The following is a 24,730-nucleotide window of genomic DNA, read 5'->3' as shown; positions in this document are numbered from 1 at the left end:
AGTCGGCGCGCTAGCGGGGTTGTGGTCGGGCGGGACAGGTGAATCACAGCTGGAGTGAGACAGGTGACAGGTGACAGGTGAACCTGTGAGCTGCGATACGGTGGTCACCATGAGTGAACGTGCGTGTGAGACGGTCTCGTGAGACCGAGAAAGAGAGAGGGAGGAAGTGTGAGTGCGAGTGGCGTGCCTACACAGGTCAGTCAGGCCCCGTTATGTCGAAGGCGGAGTGCAGGAAGTTTTCTCCAAACATCTTCAACAAGCAGAAATGCGCCAGCTGTTTCAAGCACAAGGAGGAACATTCGGCGGCGGCTTTGGATTCAAATCGGGTAAGTGGGTCGAAAAGGACACGTCCAGGCGGGGCAGGGCTGAGCACTGAGCAACATGGAGTACAACCTGAACCCGTCGTGGGACAACCCGTCGTGATGTTTGTTTCCTCTTCGCCGGTGGCTTTTCAACAGAAGCCACTGCCAGATTAGCTGAGGGGATGAGCGGTGACATCATCCCCGAAAAGGTCAAGATGCCCCTAATGTTCGGGTTTGTAATGATGTCAATGGCAGCCGCATGGACCGTAGCAACAATGCCCCCCGCGTGTATCCCAATTATTCCCAGCATCACCCCCCCCCCCCCCAGTAGCGGCGGAACACCTTCAATTATGGGGGGGGCACTGCCGACTTTTGGTCCAATTCTTTCCATGCAACGTCCATAGGGCTAATGTTAAGATGCCAAAATCAAAGGGGGGCACGGTGCCCCGGTGCCCTCCTCGTTCCGCCGCCTATACCCCCCCCCCCCTCCCGCTAAACCGAACTGGAACAATCACAATCGGAAGGCGAATATGCCCAATGCCCATGGCTTATAACATACTTTGTCGGGGAGAATGGAGAGACCTGAGAAAACTGAGAGGAACGAAATGGTGAGAATGATACCTAAGAGAAAAGGAATGATGAGAGGGCTTGACGAAGCTGAGAAAACTTGGTTGGATTGGAAACCTTGTAAAATATGTCGGGGGCCACCGTTCGTGGCTGGTAAGCTCTGGGGAACCAAGGCAGCATCTTTCGAGCCAAGTGCTGACCGGAACCGGAACTCTCACGCTGTTTCAAGTGGCAACAAGGTCACGTGCCCAGCTTTGCCCGGGAATCGAAGCCGGATGGCTGGTTCTAAAGGCATGGAACTAGCCCCGACCCGGCCATGCTCACTGCTCGCGTAACCAAGCAGGCAGTAGCTATTTATTGAAATGGATCTTCCAACATTTGTAGCGCAGCTCATGTGAAATTTTTGCCTTGTGAAAAATTTGCCTGAGTCGTTTTTGCACATTACCTGCCCCTTGGTTCAAAATGTGGGTCCGGATATGATATCTCCAAATCCGGACACCCATGTCCCACCTGACCGACGCTGCTATCATGCCCGGGCTAGCAAACCACCCCATTATTAATCCCTTACATTAAGCCCTATTTAGAATTGGGCATGCGCCCTTGATTGACACCGCTTACAAAATAATTTATCTTTTTTATCCTTCATGCTTTGCATACTGAGTAAGATAATAGGCATGATAAACTGAAGTCTGAAAACATGGAATACTTTTTTGACCTGTCTCTTCGGCATTCGTCACTTACCGTGTCACACACGTATACCTACTTTTTGCTTTGTCATTCATATACGGATGAACTTCACCCCCTTGCACGTCGCAATAATTTATTTGTATTTCCGTCACGACCTTTCCAGATCAACATTATTTCGTCACCCTTTCGAAAACCTTTCGTTCAGACATCTGTTATCGTGTGTAAACCGTATGTAGTGGACCCGGTCAAGTTCATCTATTATTTAAATGTCCTCGTTGATGATTGTCTGTGTACTCAGGGCTCGATGACGGCAAACTATTAATCTTTGTTGTGTATTGTACGTTTCGTCACTTGTCACACTTGTAGTGGGCCTTAGAGAGAATCGATTTCAAGGTTTTTCCAGCGTGAGCATTTTTAGGCTTTTTATGTAGGTATTGCGCATTTTCTGCACTTTTCGCTATCGGCTACGAAAGAGTGCTCAATTTAACCCTCGCCCTGGCAGGGCATTTTTCATAACACGGCCTGGCAGGGGGGGTCGATGCGACCCCCCCCTCGCGATTGGCTCCTATGGCACCTAGAAACACCAAATTCGGTAGGTAGGTGGGCCCCCTGGAGTTCTCGCCCCTGTGCAAATTTGGTTGCTCTAGGTCAATATTTAGGGGTTTGTTTGGGGGTATAAATGTAAAAATTTTCGCTAAAAATAGGTCAAAAGTTTTTCGCTTATAACTTTTGATCTAATTAAGATAGAGCAAAAAGAAAAGCACCAGTGAACTCAGCACGTCAAGGCGCGTCGAATGATATACTTTTTTTAGCTTGCTTAAGTGTACTTAAAGTTTTTCTTAAATTTTAAGTAAACTTAAATTAATAAAATAAGTTAAAGTTAACCAAATTGCATCATATCGCATATCATTCGATTCGGCTGATCACCAGGAACACAATGGTACCATTTTTTAAGCTCTAGCGTCATTATGTGCCAAGTTATTGGCAAAAACGTCATTTGACCTCAGTTGACCTCATTTGACCTGACCCATGGATAAGTACACCAAACAAAGAAGCACCAAGTGACCTGCTGTTGAGTACTGTGGTTTCAAAGCACAAAAGTGATGGAACAAAGCGGATATCTCCAGTATTTTCCGAATTTAGTATTTTCCCATAGGCTTAACATTACGACCTTATGACCTCTAACTGACCTCAGGTCAGTGACCTCAAAAAACCCGAACTATATGTTATACAACTCGGTGAACTTAGCACATCCTGAAAGTTTGAAGGAAATCAGTGCAAAACTGTGAGTTGGACAGGTGCAAAAAGAAATTTGAAATTTGACCATGACCTTGTACCGGTTTTTCTGACCTGGTGACCTGACCTAAGGTCACTCGGACCTGAAATTTTTAGGTCATATGTAAAAAGGTTGCCCCATAGGCTGTGCCAAATTTGGCGGCGCTTTGCGCCGCCGTTTTTACGCTATCTTCGAAAAACCTTAGGGGGGGTCGCATCGACCCCCCCCCCCCTGCCAGGGCGAGGGTTAACAAGGACATAGAATCAAAAGTTTTCCTAAAAATGTTGTGAATTCTTCGAAAAAATAAGGTGTTTATTGCTTTCGTGATAACAACTATTTTCTTGTAAAAAAAAAAAAATCGGCCAAAGGTATGTTGCTTGCGTTCGTAACATTTTGCTGCATAATAATATTTTGGTGGGCTGATCACAAAGTTACAAAAAAGTATGGCAGCTGTCAGCTGTTCACGACTGCCCATAAGGCAGACGTGGTCGGTAGTTAGGCTGTGAGGTATCACACAGATGGTGTACAAAACTGGGTTACCGCCAAACTGCTCACGTAGACCGTGGCAGACCTGAGAAATGTGACGAGTAACGGTTTGGAAGAGCCATGACACACGGGCCGGCATTGTTGAGAGCTAAATTTGGTAGCATGATGAATAGGAGGTTTACAGGCCGCATCAGCTGTATAGCTGTGAGGCCATGCACATGAGGCCATATGAGAGTCAGGTACTCTAGACTAAAACAGTCACACCCCGAAGACTCAGATTTAGGCTCACACGACTGAGACTCATGCTCAGATTCATACTAGTACTCAGAGAGGTGGCCAGACTAAGACTTCTACCTACGACTCCTCAGACTCAGGGCGACATACTCAGACTCATACTACACAGATCCTGTCTCAGAAGACTCTCTCTCTCTGTATTCTCTACCATGGCATACACTGGAAGACTTGCTATATAACCTGCATTAGCAGAATTATAAGAGAGTTCTCATGCTCAGTCTCAGATGAATCCTCTTTCAATCGCATTGTCCAATGGGAAAAGCCGGTTCCCTTTAGGTCTCCTTGTCCGCTTGGGCGCTTCCCTCCCCACACCACCTGGCCATTCCCTGGCCAGAAGCCAGGGGGCACTCCCCAATGCAACATGTCTGAGAGGTACCGTGCAGTGGTGAGGTCACTGAATGAATCGTCCCGGCCACCGGTTGTGAAATGTATGTTTCTTGGATGCACCGCGCCACTCCTGTTTTGGGAAATTGCTGTATGAAGTCTCGCTGTCGCGTTGCAGCACGTCGAAAGGACACATGAGCCTCTTATACCGTTCGCACACAAACCGTAAAGCCATGCAGGTACTTGGAGCCCGCATTTTCCACTGCTAGGTACTTGACCGCCATACCTCTGCGTTTATCACAGTGCACTATGATAACCATTAGTCAGTGCGATAAAACACTTTGCTAAATGACGTCATAGTGCAACCGAATTCTCAGCATGAATGGTGACGTCAGGAGATTTCAGTTGCGTCACCACCATGACGCCATTTGATAACAACGGCTTTTTCTCACTGCCATGGTGGTCCAATGGGGTCCAATGGGCAAGAATCTTGGCCGGGCGCACGTAGTCTTTAGTGAAGATGGGAGACGGCAGAATAGAGGGAAGCACGGAGATTGGAGAGACCAACGGCTAGTATATTTAAATTCTAAGCCCCGGACGACTGGTTGGCTGTATCAGTACTCAGTGGGCTGGTAGGCCACACCTTAGCCATTGGACCTGCGGGGATCTGCAGAGCCGGACCAGGACTGGACCTGGCGTCTGCAGCGGCGGCTGTGGCAGACGGAGGGGCCTGCCGTTGCGTAATACCCTGGCTGTGAGGGACAACTGTAGGTGACGGATGACGTTGAGGACAGTTGAGGGACGATTGCATGGTGAGGATACATATACTATCTTTTTTTGTCAGATTTTATGATACTCCAGATGGGATGCAGGTTTCAGCCGTGTAAATGTGTACTTGTGCATATTTATGCATCATACCTGTTCGAACCTAACATGCTCCAAGCCTAACTTTGCATCTTTGCTCCTCGTCCGGACTCACCATATTTCTGTCTTGAGTGGAGGTCTGGACTCCAGGCCCACCATACTTCTGCCCAGACCCGTCATACCTACCTCCTTTCAGATCTGCCATACCTCTGTTCAGACCCACCATGGATCTGTCCATCCCACCCCTCTGCCTAGACCCACCAAACCTCCCTCCCCACCCTTCCCCACCTGTGCTGTCCTACCTACCATTTCGCAACCGCACAGGGCCGGCCTGAGGCGCCATTCGTTGCAGACGCGATGTCTGCTTCGGCCGCGCTGTGTCTGTGCCGCAGACTCGTTCGGCTGACTCAGCCCTGGTCAAACGGGAATCGCGAGGGCGTCCCAGGCGGTGCTAACTGGCACGAGACGGGTATACCGGGTAGTCCTGGTCATTGCTGATGGTTCGGTGTAACTGAAGTGAATGACAGGTGACTCAGGACACGGTGGCAAGATTGAAGCTGGTAGGACTTGGGAACTGCAAGCGCAGATTGAGCTCATATTGCTTGATGCCAAGACCCTTGCTGAGAGTGTGTGTCCCCCAAACTTTTGGTCGTACCGCTTGGTCTTCAGACTTAGGCGAGGTGGGATATTCTGAAGGACATTTTTTTATCTCTGCGAAGTCTGTCGAAATTCTTTCTCAGCTCTGGGACCGTCATCGAAGTTTCCTGTAAACTGAACCAACACTATAGGTATGTCCCATGTCAACATTCAGCTCACCACACATTGAAGGTCTGCACGCATGATAAATCGGAGAGGCGGCTGGCTGAAGTGACGTGTGGCAAGACGATGGTAATGACCTTTCCGACGCGTAGTGCCCTGAGCCGCCCGCCGCCGCCGCCGCCGCCGCCGCCGCCAACCGCCAGCCGCCCGCCGCCATTCGCCGATAGTTCATTGACATCCGGGTAAACACGAGGGGCAGAGGTCGGACGGCCGGTGCGCACCTCCGCCGCTGTCGGTGGAGTCACCTCTGCGCGTTGCTAGTCGGAAGGAAGGTATACGAGTACCTACCTATGTATGTAGGGTTGGCCGTCGTCGCTGGAGTTACCTCCGTCTGGGTGTTGTTGGAAGGAAGGTTTTATGGGTGTAGACGTAGTCTGCCGCTCAGTCGCTCGCGCTGGGGTCATCTCCAACCGGTGCTAGTTGGAAGGAAGGATGGTTGAATGTCGTTTGTTCGTCTGACGTCTGTTCCTCATTTGATGTGCACAGCAGGTCTTCAGCTATCCACACGATGCTGATTGAACTTGGAAGGCTGTATCGTCAGTTGGTCGCTTGATGCTAGTCGAAGGTAGAACCTGCCGTCAAGCTGGTCTTTTGGGGCTATAGTTGGAGAAAATCAGAGAGTCTGTCGTCATTTGACCATCTTTTGAGTTTTGCTAGTGATTAGTCGAAAGACATAAGCCAGTCCTCACTTAGGCACAGGCTAGCTGTGTGAGCTATCACAAGTAATACATAAGTGGCTACACCGGCCTCCCCATTTCGTGGCCACTCCGATAGCTACCACTACTGTGTCGCAATGCAGAGTCATTATTGTAATTCGCCAGTCTGAGCACCTCTAGGGATTATCTGCATAATTTGGCTGTCGTAATCCGTCGCTTGATTAGCAGAGCGCGACTCGGGCGGTGTATGACACGGGCACTCCGTGTCATGACACGGCAGTCCGTGACACGACACGGGTCGTGATTCGTGAATGACACGGACACTGGCCAGTCCGTGACTTGACACCACCCGTGCTGTGGCAGCTCGGTGCGGACTCGTGGCCATTTAAAATAATTTATTAACCTGCTTTTTGTACAATGTAAAAGAAAATAAGTGAAGCATCGGCAATTGCCTATTCTACTAAAAAGCGTATGATGTGCGGCGCTGCTTGGTCGCGCTGCCATTGCCTACGGGTATATCTAAAAAAAAAACATCAGTTGCACGAAACTTGTTTATGAAAAAGGCGAGTTAAGGTGTAGGAGGGCTAAATCATGGCGTGGTTTGAGTCTGGGTGAGTCGAGTAGGTTTTGAAGAAGACTTAGGTCTTGGGTTTTGAAGTCGAATTATAGGGTCCAGAAGCCGGGCTTGATCGCATAAACCCAAACGAACGATCCACGAATTTATTGCCAACTTATCTGTCCACGCAAAGACTAATTATTTGAACTGATAGCTAGTTTTGGCTTTGATTGGCGTTCGTATTGAAGCAACTGGTGCAAATAAGCACGATAACTGGAAATCAGCATGATAGCAAAGATTGATAAATTGAACTAGGGATATCGATAACAATGGCTTCAATGACCTGTTGTAGTATGGCTGTTTAGCTATAAACGGTTTAAAATGACGACTTTACTCGTGCTGAATTGCTGAGGTCCACGATTACAAATGGCACTTGACCGCATTGTAATGTGCAACGGTATTTACCTGAGCTTCGAGTGCTCAGTCATTCAATCGCTATATTTGGTGTACCATGCTAATGGAGGGAGGCACTTCACATGCTTATACATAGATAAAGGCCCCAGCCCGACTCGAGAGTTGGGCTCGGATTGTTCGGTACTGCTCTGATGCCTCCCATGTACTAAATCGCCTGACCAATACGATTTCACCAAAGCCTATAGGAGAAGTTAATAAACAGTGGAATAAGTGATAGTGATGTGTGACCCTTGCTGTCTTCTGCCTTGGTTTCGTAAAATAACAACAGCAGGAGCAGCGGGCCGCTCTGAACAGACCTCTCGCGGACCATCTGGGTCTTTGCTCACTACCGGGGCGGAGTTTCAGCTTCGTGAGGCCGCTCATTTTCCTCATATTCGGACATGATGAATGCTGATTGATCGCGGGCCGGCAGCCTGTTATAAACCTTAGCGGGTCACAACGTGCTCTTCTGAGCGACGGCCCGGCGGCCTGGGGCTGGTTGGCATGCACAGATGCCGGGCTGGGATAGCCATGGATGTATGTGCCTGAAATGTATGGTGGTGGTATATGTATGGCTGCGATCACGTCTCATGTGCCCTAATTCTCATCGGTATGCCGTATGCATTACAATGTAGCTAGAATTTAGCTGCCAACGTTGGATGACATGTAGCTTTTGCAGGTCAGCATTTTGTTAGAGTTATAGCGTTAAGCGCCGAACATTCACACATTTGGAGGAGTGGCAAAGGAGATGGAAAATAAATATGAATAGGTAGGTATTCGTTCCGTTCTACTTTTTTCATTCTTTTTTTGTAAGTAGTCGAAGATCTCAAAGCCAGCGAACCTCACAAGTTATCAAGCTCAGGATTCTGCTGTGTTCACCAGCCATGGAGCAAGCCGCCGCGCCGCATCGTTCCGACTGGACGATTGGCGTGGGATCAGACTCCCACACCCCTCCCCGTGGTCAGTGTGCTGGGGAGGGGTGGGAAATAGGGAATTAGTGATGTTAATTTCTGAATATTTGGAAAGCAAACCAAAACAAATGCAAACCAGAAGCAGCTATCATTGACAAAATACAAAATACCAAACCAGTCAATAAAAGCGAAAATTTGTCCAATGCGAAATTCCAATAAGTTTATTCAATAATAAGGATCCGTGAAACCAATAGAAGTATTGTTTTATGATTTTTGTATTAACTTTGTGTTGTCCATGTATCATGAATATAAATATTGGTTTAAAATGCTAAAAAAAACAGCATTTGTTTGGCATATGTGTACCAAATACTTGCTGCCCAACCGGCTACTGAGCTCTAAACTGGGAACGACTGCCCACCATCGGTCGTCGCCGTCCGTGGCCTTTCCGACCGTGCACCACTGTGCCGAGTCGCCGACCCAGAGCAACGGCCCGCGATGACTCGACAAACGAGTTGTGTGGGCAAAACGGGTCAGACGGACTTTGAAACTCACCACGCGGGCTGGGCTTATTGTGGGGTAGATGCACTTTGGGTTGGGTTGCGCTAATTTCGGTCAAATCGTGTTGGTACAGAGCAAGTGATCGGTCAGACAGGTAGATAAACGATTGGGAAGGTCAAGGTGTTTGAAAGATACAGTCCGGTTGATTTTTATATGGCCGCACGGCATCAGTCTAGCGTAGCACTGTAAAAAGTGGCAGCAGTCTGGCAATCAAAAAAGTAAATGAAAAAAAATAAATCAGTAAATAAAATGCATCGGCTCGGCAGCGACAGCCGGACAAAGGATTTAGCACATGCGCGTCCGAGCCAGCATATTACATAACACTTCTTCAACATAGCACCACTAGGTCCATCTCCACTAGCACCAGGACATAACATTAGCACCTCATAGCATAACCCTGTACTGCAGGAATCATCCGTGACATCATTCCAATCCAGCACTACTCCAACACGGCACCAGCGCGGTAGAGCCGTTCCTTCCGTGCTGCCGTACGGCTGTACCCGGAGAAGCCGTTACCGGATTTTTCTCAGCGTATCGCTCGCGCGCAGGCTTGGCGTTCCGGTCGTTGACCGCACCTGCCGTAAAGGCGTTCGGCCGTGCGGGTTTAGTGTAAAACTCGCCCTTACAAACGGTGTCGCCTGGGTTGATGATGTTTTCTGAGCCCCGGCGAGGCCGGTAGGTTGGTGTTGGCTTGGATTTGCTGTGACCGGACATAAGAGGATTTGGGTAGGACTTGATAGACGGCCAAAGGATGGACGTGGACTTTGCGAAGGAGTTGTTTTCGTGACTGTTTGTGACGTGTGGTGTGAAAGAATGTCTGTGACAGGTCAAAACAGTCAGCGTATGGGTGTTCTTGGTCGTTTTTGCGTTGGAGTTTGAAAGTGGCGCACTTTGCTGTAGGGTCAGCTGATTTCACGTCATAGTAAATCATATTAACTGATGTTACCACATATCAACTGATGTGACGGCAGCTGACGCACGCTGATGTCATTGGCCGGCTTTGAAGTTCTTCAAAATCATCTACGGGTTACCATCGGTCTACGGATTTTTTCCCTGATCACCAGCACCGGTTACTGACACCAACTCTTGACCACTTGGACAGTGGATAGTCGGCAATGGACAAGTAGTCAATTAACTCTGATATCAATTTGTGATAACTGATCACTGATACCATTTAATGAGGAAGTAACCGATCACCGGTCAGCATGACTGATTCCCAATATTTAATGACGGACAAAGAGGCCAACTCCTGATATTTTATCTCTTGCATTCGATACTTTTCACTGATTTTTATGTGGCCCCAGTCATTGATGCACTTATCAGTTGATTGATCACAGCTCAGTGACACCAACCACCACTCCCCCTTCCCCCTTCTCTATTGACCCGCGCGGCGTGGTAACGCTATCGTCATTCGTCATGGCCAACAGTCACGGTTCTTGATTCTGATCGCTACCGATTACCCTCCACTGAGCCCGGTCCTTCCTGATCGAATGGTCCCAGACGGTCAATGACCAGGGGATGCTTGGGCAGTTCAGGAAGAGGAAAATTGACAGTCTAGCCGGGGTCTTTGGTAGTTAGAACGATGATGAACTCAAGATAACACAATTTTGAGTCATGTGACGCCGTCAAAATAATTTAATCATAGATGAAAACACAATAGTCAGTCAATGAATCATAGGCAATTAATGCAGGTTTATTGCTTTTCTGTATTTTATTCATTCTTTATTTGCAAAGTTAATCGCGTATTCCGTATCAGGTAGCACCGAAGCGGACGAAAATAATTAGATAAATCAATGCCAATTGTTCCCGGAAAGATTATATAGCTCGGTTTTTACCTTTTCAAAATATGATCATTCGAGACAATGCCTCAAAATCATGCCTTTGAAGCTTTTATCGAACTATCACTAAAGCTTCACTGACCCTCATTCAGCTCTCATACTCTCAACCTGCGTATTTGTATAATGTTGGTCTTGATCGTATTCTTCTTCCATGGGTCGAGGTGCTCGATATGTATGAAATTAGCCAGCTCGTTCCATCACGAGGTCTATAGTACTGCATTGCTACTGTTTAGTGTGTATAGCCAGTGCTACCAGCCTGCGCCGTCCTACACTATCCACCTGACACAGTTTGTCGGCCAGTCACCTGCCGTCTTCCCGGACGGCCTCTGTGCCAGTTTAGCCTGTTGTCTGGCCATCTGGAGGCTCGGGTGACGCAGTTAGACCAGGCTGGACCAGGCTGGACAGGGCCGGGCTGGACGGGCTGGGCTGGCATGGCGGTAGGTGAGGCTCGGATTACATGTATACGGTGGCTCACAGCAGGTGACTTCCGTGATCCGTCTTGCCGTGGGGGTAGTGATCCCATGATCCCATGAATCCACACTTATATAATATCCGATGATCTTATTAACATTATATGTTTCAATGTTCTTTTCATGAATATAAGATGTCCATGAAAAACTACGGTGATGCGGTGACGATTAAAGTCTGTGCGACTGATAGTTGCTAGACGGTCGCTGGTTTGATGCAATGATCATCTACCTTCAGTTTATTACGCCATGGTCACAACGCGATGGTTCGTACGCTTGTTATTCGACGCGTACAGTGCTCGCAACAGACTGCCTTGTTAACCCTCGCCCCGTTGGGGGGGGCCATTTTGGCCCCCCCCCCTGTGGTTTTTCCTGAATAGCAAGAAAACGGCGGCGCGCAGCGCCGCCAAATTTTCAGTACCTTCCCGGGCATCAATTTGACACCTTCACACCAAATTTCAAGTCTTAGGTCACCTTAGGTCAGGAGTTATTGAGGTCAAACTGAGGTCATGTTCGAGCAAAAATGAGCAAAAAACATGCAATCTTGAAACGCTCACCAAATCTACAGTTATCAAGCAATTTCAAAGTTCTTTATATGGTCTAGTAGACAAAAAGCGGCGCTACAAAACTGCTATCTCGGATTTTCAAAATTTTTGGTTTTTGACCAAAAAAAATTCAAAAAATTGATTTTTTTAGAAAAACTTTGAAAAAATCCAAAATTTTTCCGAATTTCGAAAAAACCGGAATATATGTGATAGTCCCAGCGCTCTTCTATATACATACCAAATTTCAGATCGATATCTCGTTTTTTGGCCAAGTTATAGCGAAAAAACTGTTCAAAAATGATGACGTCAAATTTTTGAACTCAATTTTTAGCAATTCTAGACCACGTACGGCAAAACAAAGACCACCATTGAACTCCCCGTGACGAGCTGCATCGATTCGATACCCATTTTATGCAAAAATATTAACTTTGAAATTTGACCTAATTTGACCTGACCTTGACCTGACCTTGACCTGACCTTGACCAAAACGTGATCTAAGCTGGCCCCAAAGGCTGCCTGACCCATATAATCGCATTTGTCATGTAAAATGGACCATAAAACATGTATCACACGACACTTTCATATTGTGACCCCTCGTGACCTGACCTCTGTGACCTGACCTGGTATCAGTGACCTCAACTAGCAAAGTATGTGTTTGAAGAACATTTCCCCATCGATGATTTTCAATGAAATGCATTTTACTCGATTTTACAACGCATTTCTTGAAGTGCCTGTAAACGGTGAAAATTGGACCTTTGACCTGACCTGTGACGTCATCGGTTTGACCTAGGTCAATAAAATTGGGTCACAAGGTAGTTCCCCGTTGGGGCTATCCAACGCCGTTTACCGCTTGTCGCTATGTTGCGTGGTTCTCGAGATCTTAGGGGGGGGCCAAAATGGCCCCCCCCCCAACCGGGCGCGTTGCTCGGCAGAGCCCAACGGGGCGAGGGTTAAGTTTTCCGGTCCCAAAACACGGGAAGTCAGCGTTTACATGCCGTCACGACTGCTCATTGTCTGGCCTTCTCGCTTCTTCCCACCTCCGCCGTTGCGTGGAAACCTGTTTTGAGTGACCTACCTGTCAGAACTGTGAATGACCTTAACCTCTTTTGTTCACAGGCGTCCCGAAAGGTCCAGCGGTGCGGGTTTCTGTTCGTGGCACCGGACTGGGACTTCAGTAACCCGTTGAACAGAACTAAGGTAAGGGCTTCGTATAGAATTGACTTAAAACGTTAAATCTCCTGTCAAAAGTCATGTCCTGGCTCTGTTTTTAGAATGTCGCAATTGTTGTTTCTCCATCGATACAGGTGGGGTGGGAATTTTGCTGACGTTAAATACGATTCAGGGCACCAATCGGCTCGAGGCTGGTGAAGTTTAGATAGAGACCGTATCTTCGAGATTCCAGTCAATAAAGATCATGTCAGTTGTAGCTCTAAGAAGCTGCATATATTCCGCGTTCGTATACACCGTATTTCCATTGGCTGGCTCCATGGTAACCGTATATCCGTGAGCCGATGACAGCAGCTCCTGAATACGAGTATGTTCGTGACCCAGCGCACAGTGGGCCGATATGCCATTCTAGCGCGACAGGGCCTGAATCTTCGAACGGAACCCTTGGTTTTTCGCGAGTAATTCACGTAAAAAGCGGCCGATCGCAATGAAACTTTCAGTACCCTCGCGATAACTACTTTTACAGCTAAGCTGAAAATTTCATGACCCTGACCTTCATGATCTTTGACCTGTGACCTTCTGTTCCGTCCTTGTCCGCAGAACACTCAACTGTGCCTCGTAGTCTTCATGTATTGGAACACCGCCACGAACTCCACCCAGTCGCCAGCCCAGACACGAATGGCGCGCACACGAACAAACCTTCCGGCATCGACTCCGCTGACGTGTAAAACCCGACCAGTGAAATCGGCCACTAAATCAACAGCGCAGTATACAACACTAAATCAATAGCGCAGTACGCAACACTCCTCCCCACAGGCAAGAAGTATACCCACGCCACGATTCAGCACCGTAACTCGGTAGGGGGCACCACTGCAGCGGTCTAGGGGTGACCCGCGACGACATGGGCCGGACGAATTTGGTCAGCATGACGGGTGAAGGCGCGGCCGTCCTCGAGGCGAACGTCCACCATTACACCACTGCTGTTCGAGACCACCGCGGGGACCCATCGGCGGGCGAAGCCCTGACACTCTTCAACCCAGACGGCGTCCCCGACGCGGAAATCGCGCGGTCGGGCGCGGCGGTCGTGGACGTCCTTCATGGCAGACTGACGGGCCTCCACGGTGGAGCGCAGACTCGGGCGCAGCGACTGCAGTGGAGTACGCAGCGCTCGGCCGAACATCAGCTCAGCCGGAGCTCGCCCCGTTGTCGACTGTGGCGAATTCCTGTAGGTGAAAAGAAAACGCGACAGTTTTGTCTGGAGACTTCCTTCAGTCCTCCTCTTCAACGCCGATTTTACGACTTTCACCAAAGCCTCAGCCTGGCCATTGGAGGCGGGATGACGCGGCGGGCTACAAACGTGCCGGATACCATTCTCAGACAAGAACAACTTAAACTGTTCACTCGTAAAGCAGGTGCCGTTGTCTGACACAATGACTAACGGCAATCCAAAAACAGAAAAACACTTGCGAAGGTTTTCAATCACACATGTTGAACTTGTTGAGCTCGTAACAAACACTTCAAGCCATTTGGTGAACGAATCCACAACTATTAAAAGCATCTTCCCCTCCACGGGGCCGGCAAAATCAACATGAATTCTGCTCCACGGCTCGGTGGGGAATATCCAGGGTTTCAAAGGTACCACTGGTACCTTACCTTTGTCCGCCTGACACGCCTGACACGCCCTTACTCGGTCCTCAATCTGGCCGTCCAGGCCCGGCCACCAGACGACGCTCCGGGCGAGCTGCTTCATCGCCGTCATTCCAGGATGGCCACTGTGCAACAGAGCCAGGACGCGACTTCTCAGCTGAGTAGGCACGACAACTCGTAAACCCCACAACAAACAACCATTAACGTTGGCGTCGCCGGTGCCTGCGTGGTGTGATGAGCCTGAACTGAGGGGCCGGACCTACCCGTCTCTTACCTCGGTATCCGGGAGGATTTGGCGTAGTGCGGCCTCGACCTCCGCCAGCTCCTATTGCGTGTGTTCCAGCTCTCCCTAGCTGAAAGACGCCGGAGTTGACGGAAGGAGACAAAGGAAAAATAAGAAAGAAAAAAAAAACGAAAAACATGAGCGGCCGCCGTCTGACGTGCCACTCACGCACTGGAGGCGCCCGGCGGCCGGCGCAGTGTCCTCGCCAGGCCGGGCGGACTGTGTTTGCTTACCCGACCGCTGGCGCTTATCTAGCCTCCAATTGGCGCCCGCACCCTCTGTGGCCGGCTCCCTCATATGCCGGGCACCTCCAGGAAACGGGGGGCCGGTTGCACCTCTAACGCCAAGCGTTAATGTATTTTGCACGGAACTGACGTGAAAAGACCATTAACGTTGGCGTCGCCGGTGCCTGCGTGGTGTGATGAGCCTGAACTGAGGGGCCGGACCTACCCGTCTCTTACCTCGGTATCCGGGAGGATTTGGCGTAGTGCGGCCTCGACCTCCGCCAGCTCCTATTGCGTGTGTTCCAGCTCTCCCTAGCTGAAAGACGCCAAAATTTGCCCAAATGTATGGGCACGATGCCGGCAAGGGGCGGCATGAGGTATGCCAAGCGGGCGCGGGGGGATCATAAGTACCCCGGGACTTTTGGGGTGGAATAAACGAGCTCGGTGACGGCCGCTGTGAGGTCACGGGATAGCATTAGCAACGTTTAATGCGTCACCAACCGGCCACGCTGGGTAGAAAGTGAGTGGAAACGGGGCGTAGCAGGGGCGCAGCGCTGGATTTCGCGCCCGGTATCGCTGTACAAACATCCATAGCTCTCTGGGACTGAGCCTGGTCACTGGGATCCCAGAGACACACGGCGCACATGCCGCCCGGGCAAACCACTGAGCCGCGAGGGCTGCCAAGAGCGGGTGGGAGGCCGGCGGATAACGGCGTCGCCCATACGAGTGCGGGCAGGGAGGAGAGTGGGCGCCTAGCAAACAAGCGCGCGGTTGGCGATCGCCGGCGGTGGCTGGCCGCAGTCCGAGCCCGAGGGACGGCGCGGCCTCCGACAGCGGGTTAGGTGGCGGTGGGAACGACATGGCGAACGGGCGGGGCGGTGCGGTCAGCGGCGGCACGACTGATGTGTTAGATGGCAAGGCGGCGTGAGTCGGTGCGTTTTCTAGCGGCGGCATGGCGGCTGTCGCTATAGGACTATGTGCGGTGAGCCGGTCAGTGACAGCGCAGGGCATGGTGTCAGTACATACGTGACGGTCGTACGGTAATTGCGAAACGGTACGGTGCGGCTGTTAGCCGCGGCGTGCGTATACCGCTGCGCTGGGCTCAGGGCTGAGGGCTGTCGGCAGGACATGACAGTAGTATAGGCAACGGGTAAGACGCCCGTGTCGGGCACGGCACGGGTTGTCCGGAGAGGCATGACAGCAGCGGTGGGACATTGTTGAGGCGTGTACGACAATCGACAGTGTAAGTGGAGTTGTTGGACTGACGTGAGATGGGAGGGACGCCTAGTCAGTTTGGCACAGTTATGGGGCAAAGTCAAGTGAGAACCGTCGTCTTTGAAGTGATCCGGCGAGAAGCGCTGTTAATGTAAATGATAATAGAATATAACTGAAATACAGATGCAACAGATGTGCAATGGTGGATAGGATGCGCCACCTAGGTAGCTTGTGACTGTCTCACAATCATGTGTCGGGAGGGGTCTTGTTTGTCTTTATTGTCTCCTAACATTCAGGTAGACAAAATTATTCCTGGTAGGGACGGATATCTCACAACGATGCGTACAAGTCCGCCGATTCCTGGAATCAAGCTGGTCACCGGGCGATTTGGCCCGAATTGTCACACCGGCGGTTTCCCGCACTCTAACCAACACAACACGAGGCTGCGCTTGTCCGCGGCGAGCGAACGCGGTAGGTGGGGGGGGGGGGGGCGCTGAGCAAACAGGCGCCTACGAGCAACGGCCCGAGACTAGAGGGTTATCAGGCCGGCCGCGGCGGCGGGCGCGGCAGAACGAGTGCTGTCGGCGGGCGGTCTAGGCGGCGGGTGGGGGACGGCGTGGTACACGGGCCGCTGTCGGCGTCGGACATGACCGTTGCTCTGTCAGCGGCGGAGTGACGTTGACGTGTGACAGGCCTGCGGCTAGAGCGCTGGCATGACGAAGGGTCTGTCGGCGGCGGCATGACAGCCGGGGTGGCTGGGTAGATGATAGGAGTGCTTGTCGTAACGGCGGGATGGTGGTATGTGACAGAGGGGGTGGGCCTGGCGATTGCCGTGGTAGGTGTGCCCGGTGCCGTTGGCGGCGCGGCGGCGCGGCAGCGGTTAAGACGTACGGGGTGGTCCGGGCGGCGGCCGGGATGGGTAGAACTGGAGTGTCAGCATGGCGGCGGTATGTGGGAGACGTGTCGGTCCGGGCGCTTGGGCTAGACATGATCGTGAACGGTCGGAAGCAGCGTGATAGCAGTACCTACATATATGGCGGACGGACACTCAGTGCGTTAGACATGACAGAAGTGTCAGCGGCGGCGTGGCAGTGGTTCGTGACAGGCGGACAGCCTGTGCGGCGGGGATGATAGATGATTGTCCGCAGCGGCGTGACAGTGCCAGGTTGTCGGCAGCGGCGTGACGGCATCGGCGTGGTAGCGGTATGTGACGGATAGGCAGCTCGTGCGATGAACCTGACAGATCGGCCGGTGGTGGTGGCTTGACAGCAGCATATGACAGACGCGGTGACCGTGTAACGGGCATGACCGGCAGCAGCGTGACGGCTCGTGACGTGGCAGCGTAGGTGGCAACAAAGGCGCGATGCGCAGGCGCGCAGCCCCCTGTGCTGAAGATACATTGCCTAACGCAGCGCAAAGGTCCGGCGCCACCTGGGATCGAACCGGGACACCCTGGCGATAGTCCTAACGGCACACAAACGGATCCGTCACGCTAACCACCACACAACTAGGACGCAGCGTTCTGCGACAGATGAGCGCAAAACAACGAGCGCTGGTGAGGAAGGCGGCGCTAAGCAAACAGACTTACGGCTGGGGGCCACCGGCCCGATACTGATAGGGTGGCCAGGGGCCGGTCGCGGCGGTGAGCGCGGCGAGACAAGTGCACCAGAGCTAAGGGGGGACGCCAGCAAACAAACGTGCGGCTGGCGCGGCGGTGGCCGGAGACAGCCCGGTCCCGGTCCAGAGAGGCGCCGCAGTGACTGGCAGGGTGACCAGGGGGATGGGTAGACGGCTCTGACGTCATGGCTGCGTCATGACGTCATGGTGGACGGTCCGCTGTGGCCAGTCCGACCGGCCACAGCGGTCGCGCTGTGCGGTGACGGAAGGCTGACGTGGGGACGCAGTGGGCGGAGCTTGGAGGCTGTGGACGGTCCGACCGCACACAGGGCCCGTGAACAGCCCTCATGCTTAGGTGGAAAATGGCAAACGGGAGAGACGGCCGGCGGTGATAGCGGTGATGAAGAGCGCGGCGGGCATGACAGTTTGGTATGACATGAAAGATCAGCTGATCTCGGAAAGGTTATAGCTAGTTAGTGTTGTTGTTATAGCGAGTTGTTTTGTCGTCAGTGTAAGAGAGGGACGCGAGTATATGAGCCGGGCGAGCGCGATAGAATGGGCACCGGTGGGAAAGGCAGCGCTAAGCAAACAGACGGGCGGCTAGGGGCCGCGGGCGGCGGCCCGGGATGGGAGGGTGGTCAGGCCGGGGTGCGCGCGGCGGGGCGGGGCTGGCGGGAAGGAGGTGCCGCCGGGAGACAAAGGCACGGCCGGCGGCCTCAGGCGGTGGCAGGTGACAGTCCGGCTCGGAGAGACAGCGCGGCGTCCGGCGCGGCGGGGTGGCCGAGCGGCGGTCGGCGGGGCGGCTGGGCGGCGGGCGGCCGGGCGGCCCGGCGGCGGCCGGCGGGGGGGGGGGAGGGGTTGCCGCGGCGGCGGTCGGCCGGGCGGCGGCCGGCGGGGGGGGGGGGGGGGAAGGGGTTGCCGGGCGGCGGCCGGCGGGGCGGCCAGGCGGCGGGCGGGTCGTGGCAAACGGCAGGACAGCCAGCGGAAGCGTCAGGTGCGACGGTGGGCTGTCGGCGGCGGCATGACAGCGGTGACGACGAACGTAGCGGGCGTGACGGTTGGGTGTGTCAGCGGCGGCGTGACATGTTGGGTGACGGGCGAGGCAGGGGCGGCGGCGGCAAGACCGAGGTCTGGCGGCGGCGTGACGGTGTAAATGACAGACGAACAGTCCGTGTGACAGGAGAGGTAGTCAGCAGCGGCTTGACAACGTATGACAGACGGGACAGGCCGAGCAACGGGCGAGATAGTTGATTGTCAGCGGCGGCGTGACAGCGTATAAGACGGCACAGTCCAGGCGACTGACGATAGAAGCCATGCTAGCGGCGGCGTGACGGCCTAATAGCCGACGGGAAATCTCACCGGCGACGGGTGAGATGGGCGTTATAGTAGGGCAGGGCGGACTGGCCGTCCGAGAACTCTCATGACATAAGCATGGGATGTCAGCTGCGGCGTGACGGCGCGGGACGTGTCGGCGGTAAGACAAGCAAAGGAGCAGTAATCGCCACGTGATCGCCACGGCAGTAATCGACACACAAGTGGAACGTGGACCACTCTGAAATGTTCAACACAACAATACGAGGGGGCGGTAGGTACGCCGGCACGGAGCGCCCGCGGGCCTAAGATTGCTGGTAGTGGGTCGCTCGTGACAGCCTGGACACAATGGGGAGACGCCAGCAAGCAAAGGCGTGACTTACCGGATGCCCTTTCGCGTGTGGAGCGTCCCATCTCCGGGGGATGATCGCAGCGGCTTGAGCGCGCACGCACGAAAAACATGAGCGGCCGCCGTCTGACGTGCCACTCACGCACTGGAGGCGCCCGGCGGCCGGCGCAGTGTCCTCGCCAGGCCGGGCGGACTGTGTTTGCTTACCCGACCGCTGGCGCTTATCTAGCCTCCAATTGGCGCCCGCACCCTCTGTGGCCGGCTCCCTCATATGCCGGGCACCTCCAGGAAACGGGGGGCCGGTTGCACCTCTAACGCCAAGCGTTAATGTATTTTGCACGGAACTGACGTGAAAAGACCATTCTCGATGCTCAACTCATGACGGTGGTTGAAAAAGAATGATAACTCATCTCTGGGACAGACCTCGGGCCATCCATCACGAGTAAAGATGTACGCGGCGGAAACAGCGGGGTCTCGACGGGTGGCGGCCTGAAGCTGAGCGACCGAGACCAGACTCTCCGCGGCGTCCAGCATCTGTACCACCTCGGCCGGCGGCGGCGGGTCCGGCGGGCAGAACGGAGCCGGCAGGCGGCTGAGGCCATCCGCGTTGCTGATCTCCTTCCCTGGAACGTACTTCAGATCGAAATCGTAGCCGGTCAGGGTCAGCTTCCAGCGGACCATCCTCGGCGACACCACCTGCGGCAGAGACTTGTGTGGACTCAACAATCCCAACAACGGCTTGTGGTCAGTTTTCACAACAAATCGGCGGCCATACAAATATTGGTGAAACTTCACAATGCCAAAAACTACACCCAAAGCTTCCTTGTCTAGCTGGCTGTAATTGCGTTCGGCGGCAGACAAACGGCGGCTAGCATACGCTATGGGGCGGTCAGCTCCTGATCTGGCATCTGGGTGGCTCAGAACAGCCGCAACACCCTCCGGGCTGGCATCAGTAGTGAGCACTAGCGGGAGACTCTGCTGATAGTGGCACAAAACTGGGGCAGAGCAGAGCAGGCGTTTAGTCTCTTGGAAGCTCGACTGTTGACTTGGACCCCATACCCAAGGGGCATCTTTCTTACCTAAATTGTACAGCGGAGCAGCAACTGTACTTAGGCGCGGCAGGAATCGGCTGTAGTATTGCAGTAGGCCGAGGTAGGCTCTCAACTCTGGCAGGTTCTTGGGCTCAGGAGCAGACATCACGGCGCTCACTTTGTCGTCGGACGGCTGAATTCCGGCGGACGAGATGCGGTGACCCAGGTAGCACACTTCACGCGCCAACCAGGTCGTCTTCCTCACGTTGATCTTGAGGCCGGCATCAGAGAGACGTTGCAGCACCTCCCTCACGTTCGACAGGTGCTCAGCCGGCGTCTTTCCTGTGACACAAAGGTCATCCAAAAACACTGCAGTATGAGGCACACCCGCCAACAAAGTTTCCATTTCCCTTTGAAAAATGGCGACTGCAGATTTGATACCAAAAGCTAGGCGAGTGACACAGAACAGGCCCTTGTGTGTGTTAATGGTAGTATACATCTGACTCTGGCTATCAAGTTCCAACTGTAGATAAGCTTCGCGCAAATCAATCTTGGTAAAGTAACGGCCTCCTGACAAAACCGCAAACAGCTCCTCTGTCCGGGGCAGTGGGTACGACTCCAGAGACGTGGCAGTATTAACCGTCAAATCATAGCTACCGCACAGGCGTATACTACCGTCAGACTTCTTCACTGGGACGACGGGTGCCGCCCACTCGGAAGTCGGAACAGGGCGCAGAATACCCAGCTGCACCTGTCGGTCCAGCTCATCTTCGATGTTCTTCTTCAACGCCAGCGGAGGCGGGCGGTGCTTGTAGAACTTGGCTGGCGCTGACGGGTCCACCTGAAGCGAGACCTTACGAGGTTTGTAGCAACCCAAACCAGGGCTAAACACATCTGGGAACTCCAGCTCCATCTTCTTCAGACTATGTAACAGCGACTGGGCATCCCCGGGGAGGCACTCCTCAGAGCCAATCATGCACAGGGACTGCCAGTCAAGACGAATCACTTGTAACCAATCACGTCCCAGCAGGGCGGGCCCAGGTTGTCCCACAACCAACAGCTGCAGCTGAGCTGTCTGACCCTGGTAGGACACCTGGACCTCAGCCACTCCCTCAATAGGGACCTCCTCTCTCATGTACGTCAACAGGCGACGGCCAGAGCACACCAGGGGCGGTCGGGCAGACAGGTCAGGCCACAGCGCACAGTACTGATCATGACTGATGAGACTGCAAGAAGCTCCAGTGTCCACCTCCATGGTCAGTGGAACACCATTGACACATACATCCACTTTATACGGTCTGGCAACAGCAGCAGCTGGGGCTTGGCGGGGCAGGCTGAAGGCGGTGGCTGCACAATCGGGTAGGCCAGCAGATGCAACAGCACCAGGCGGACTGGCAGCGGCGGCAGGGCAGGGCGGGCTGGCAGCAGCGGAAGAGCCGGGCGGGCTGGCGGCGGCGGCGGCGGCAGGGCAGGGCGGGCAGGCGGCAGGGCAGGGCGGCCTGGCGGCGGCGGCAGGGCAGGGCGGCGGGCAGGTGGCAGCAGCAGGGCAGGGCGGCCTGGCGGCAGCGACGGCAGGGCAGGGCGGGCTGGCGGTGGAGGCAGGGCAAGGCAGGCTCACCTCTGTGCTGGGCGGTCTCACCGCTGGGCTGGGCGGGCTCACCGCTGGGCTGGGCGGGCTCACCGCAGGGCTGGGCGGGCTCACGGCTGGGCTGGGCGGGCTCACGGCTGGGCTGGGCGGGCTCACGGCTGGGCTGGGCGGGCTCACGGCTGGGCTGGGCGGGCTCACGACTGGGCTGGGCAGGCTCACGACTGGGCTGGGCAGATTCATGGCGGTGCCGGGCAGGCTGGAGGCAGGTTCAGAGACACACATCTCCTGGCCAACATGGGCAAGTCCAAACAATTCATACACTTCAGTGTCGGGTTCCACAAAATGAGACGTCTGGGTGGTTTGTGGATGGTTGATCCTACAAGCAGCTCGAGTATGACCAATCCTCCCACACGCAAAGCAAGCCGACTTCTTGAAGGGACAGTGAGTCGGCTGGTGGGATGTTCCCAGACATCTACTGCACTTGGTTGGCTGGCCAGACACAACCGCAGACTTCTTTGGCAACTGCTTAGACTGACAGACAGACTGAGTATGTCCCACCTTTGAACAATTGAAGCAGCTTTGGGTCCTGAAAGGACACTGACTGGCCTGGTGCCTCCGACTGTTACACCTTTGACACCTCACCGTGGATGTAGACCGGACGAGATGCAGCTGCTGTGGTGCCACCTGGCTGAAGTGAAGTCCTGGCCTGTTGAGGTCCTCCAGCTGGGTTCTGGTTACCTCCAGGTGTTGGGCCATTTCCACAGCCTTTTGTAGCGTCAGGTGTGGATCTGCAAAAAACCTCTTCTGCAGCTCCGGGTCCTTGCACCTGGCAACAGCACATTCCAGCACGACAGTCTCTCTCGCCACCAAATCATACCCACATCGATCTGCTTGCAAACGCAAGCGAGTTATAAACGCATCAAACTTCTCCCCCTCCTTCCGGAACAAATCATGCAAGATTGCCTTTTCATAGGTGACGTTCACCATTGGTTGAAAATGAGCCTTCAACTTCTCAGTTAGGAGCTTATACTCGTCTGCAGAGCGGGGCAGACCAGAAGGTTGTGGGAGGGTGCGAACGATCTCCTGCACTTCCAGCCCCATGAGCGTTTGTAAAACAGCAGCTTTTCTCTCCGGCGAGGTGATGTCTACTGCCACCAAATAAAATTCCACCCCTCGCAGCCATCGTTCGAAATTCTCACCGGGCGTGAACTGCGCAGGAGGTTGAAGCGCCGCCATAGTGCAGTCCTAATGATGATCCTCGTCGCCAAAAAGTGTTCCGTCCTTGTCCGCAGAACACTCAACTGTGCCTCGTAGTCTTCATGTATTGGAACACCGCCACGAACTCCACCCAGTCGCCAGCCCAGACACGAATGGCGCGCACACGAACAAACCTTCCGGCATCGACTCCGCTGACGTGTAAAACCCGACCAGTGAAATCGGCCACTAAATCAACAGCGCAGTATACAACACTAAATCAATAGCGCAGTACGCAACACCTTCTTTCGAGACCATGTTTGGCCGGAATCGCGATTCAGCGTATGTCGGCTCGCATTAGCCGCGGGCTTGCAGTCTTTTCTTGGTTTAAAGCGTTCAAACATGGGATATTATGTTGCTCCCATGCATTAGAATGGGTGTCAAGGTCACCAGAAGGTCAGGTAAGGTCATTGACCTTTGATGACCTTGGTTCACTTTTTCGAGTTTTACATGTTTCTAGGCTAGTTTTTGGAGCTGAATTCGAATCTAGCAACCATTTGAACATTTACTATGTAGCTTTGGTGCCTTCGTAACATGTTACAAAGCTGTCAGAGGCGGTTGCCACCTACTGCAAATACCCGGCAAAACCCTTACTAGTTGACCTGACCTGACCTGACCCGACCTGGCCTAAAGGTATGAAGACATCATCTATGACCGTAAATAATATTATATTCGTGATCAGCACCCAAAAAACCCATAGCAGCCACCCTTTACGACGTTCTAACAGGTCCCGATTTTCCCGACTTTTGGGTCATTGACCTGACCTGGAAGGTCAATCGATGACCTAGGACCTTACAATTGGGTATCATCAGCTTCCTCTTGTCACGGGCAACACGCTCGTCTTTTCCGCGAAGCTCTAGCTCGATCAGGGGCGAAACGGCGGGGGGTCCAACGGACCCCTTCTATACGTTTGCGGCTGGAAAAACACCACTAGGGGCGAGGGTTAAGCCAAATCTGAGGGCTTATTTCAGAAAGACCGCTAAAAGAGCAATTGAATGCACTTTTCCGCAGCGATGTAGCTCTATTGGTCCCCGATGTAAGAGCCGGTTTTCGATAAATGTTGATAAATGCAACATTCTACCTTTGATGACCTCTGGTGACGTGACCTTTGACCTGACCTAGAAATGACTAATTACTCCATCTGGAATTTCGGGCGCTCTTTCGAATGCCACTTACTACGTGTCGCTATGTGGCCCAAGAGCCGAGTTAGAAGGGGAGTGTTCAATCAACACCTCCCGGCCCGGCGCGTTTGACGCCGGGCACCGGTCCGGCGCGGGTTGATGTTTGGCTGCTACATCCAAAGTCGCAAAAAGTCGCAAAAAATGACTGTCGGATCTTGTAGTGCAACGAATCATTGACATGTAGCGAGATTTTCGAAGCGGTACTCTGCGGTACTTTTTTTAAAAGTCTATTTGTGTGTGACATCAATTATGTGAAATTG

General features: G+C 53.2%; 2 protein-coding genes across 4 annotated transcripts in view; one reads left to right on the top strand and one right to left on the bottom strand.

Moving 5' to 3' along the window:
* LOC122368311 (protein outspread-like) overlaps positions 1 to 24,730 on the top strand; it is a 73,078-nt gene continuing 48,348 nt past the window's right edge. For both annotated transcript variants that reach the window (XM_043342121.1, XM_043342120.1), the window contains exons 1-2: positions 1 to 326; positions 12,720 to 12,800. In XM_043342121.1, the coding sequence (XP_043198056.1) occupies positions 213 to 326; positions 12,720 to 12,800 (195 nt within the window). In that variant the 5' untranslated portion in view covers positions 1 to 212. The remainder of the gene's footprint in view (positions 327 to 12,719; positions 12,801 to 24,730) is intronic.
* On the bottom strand, positions 13,385 to 21,846 carry LOC122368313 (uncharacterized protein K02A2.6-like). 2 transcript variants are annotated; one of them, XM_043342123.1, is made up of 4 exons: positions 20,496 to 21,846; positions 19,776 to 20,112; positions 14,424 to 14,615; positions 13,385 to 13,993 (listed from the first exon to the last, which is right to left on the bottom strand). In XM_043342123.1, exons 1-2 carry the CDS (start codon positions 21,700 to 21,702, stop codon positions 19,853 to 19,855), a joined length of 1,467 nt encoding a protein of 488 aa, XP_043198058.1. In that variant the 5' UTR covers positions 21,703 to 21,846; the 3' UTR covers positions 13,385 to 13,993; positions 14,424 to 14,615; positions 19,776 to 19,852. The 2 variants fall into 2 exon arrangements, with proteins under 2 accessions (XP_043198058.1, XP_043198057.1); XM_043342122.1 differs by having other exon boundaries at positions 13,385 to 14,615.

Source organism: Amphibalanus amphitrite, unplaced genomic scaffold, assembly GCF_019059575.1.
Source record: "Amphibalanus amphitrite isolate SeventyFive unplaced genomic scaffold, NRLGWU_Aamphi_draft 000938F_arrow, whole genome shotgun sequence".
NCBI lineage: Eukaryota > Metazoa > Arthropoda > Thecostraca > Balanomorpha > Balanidae > Amphibalanus > Amphibalanus amphitrite.
This window is presented reverse-complemented; position numbering and strand designations above follow the sequence as displayed.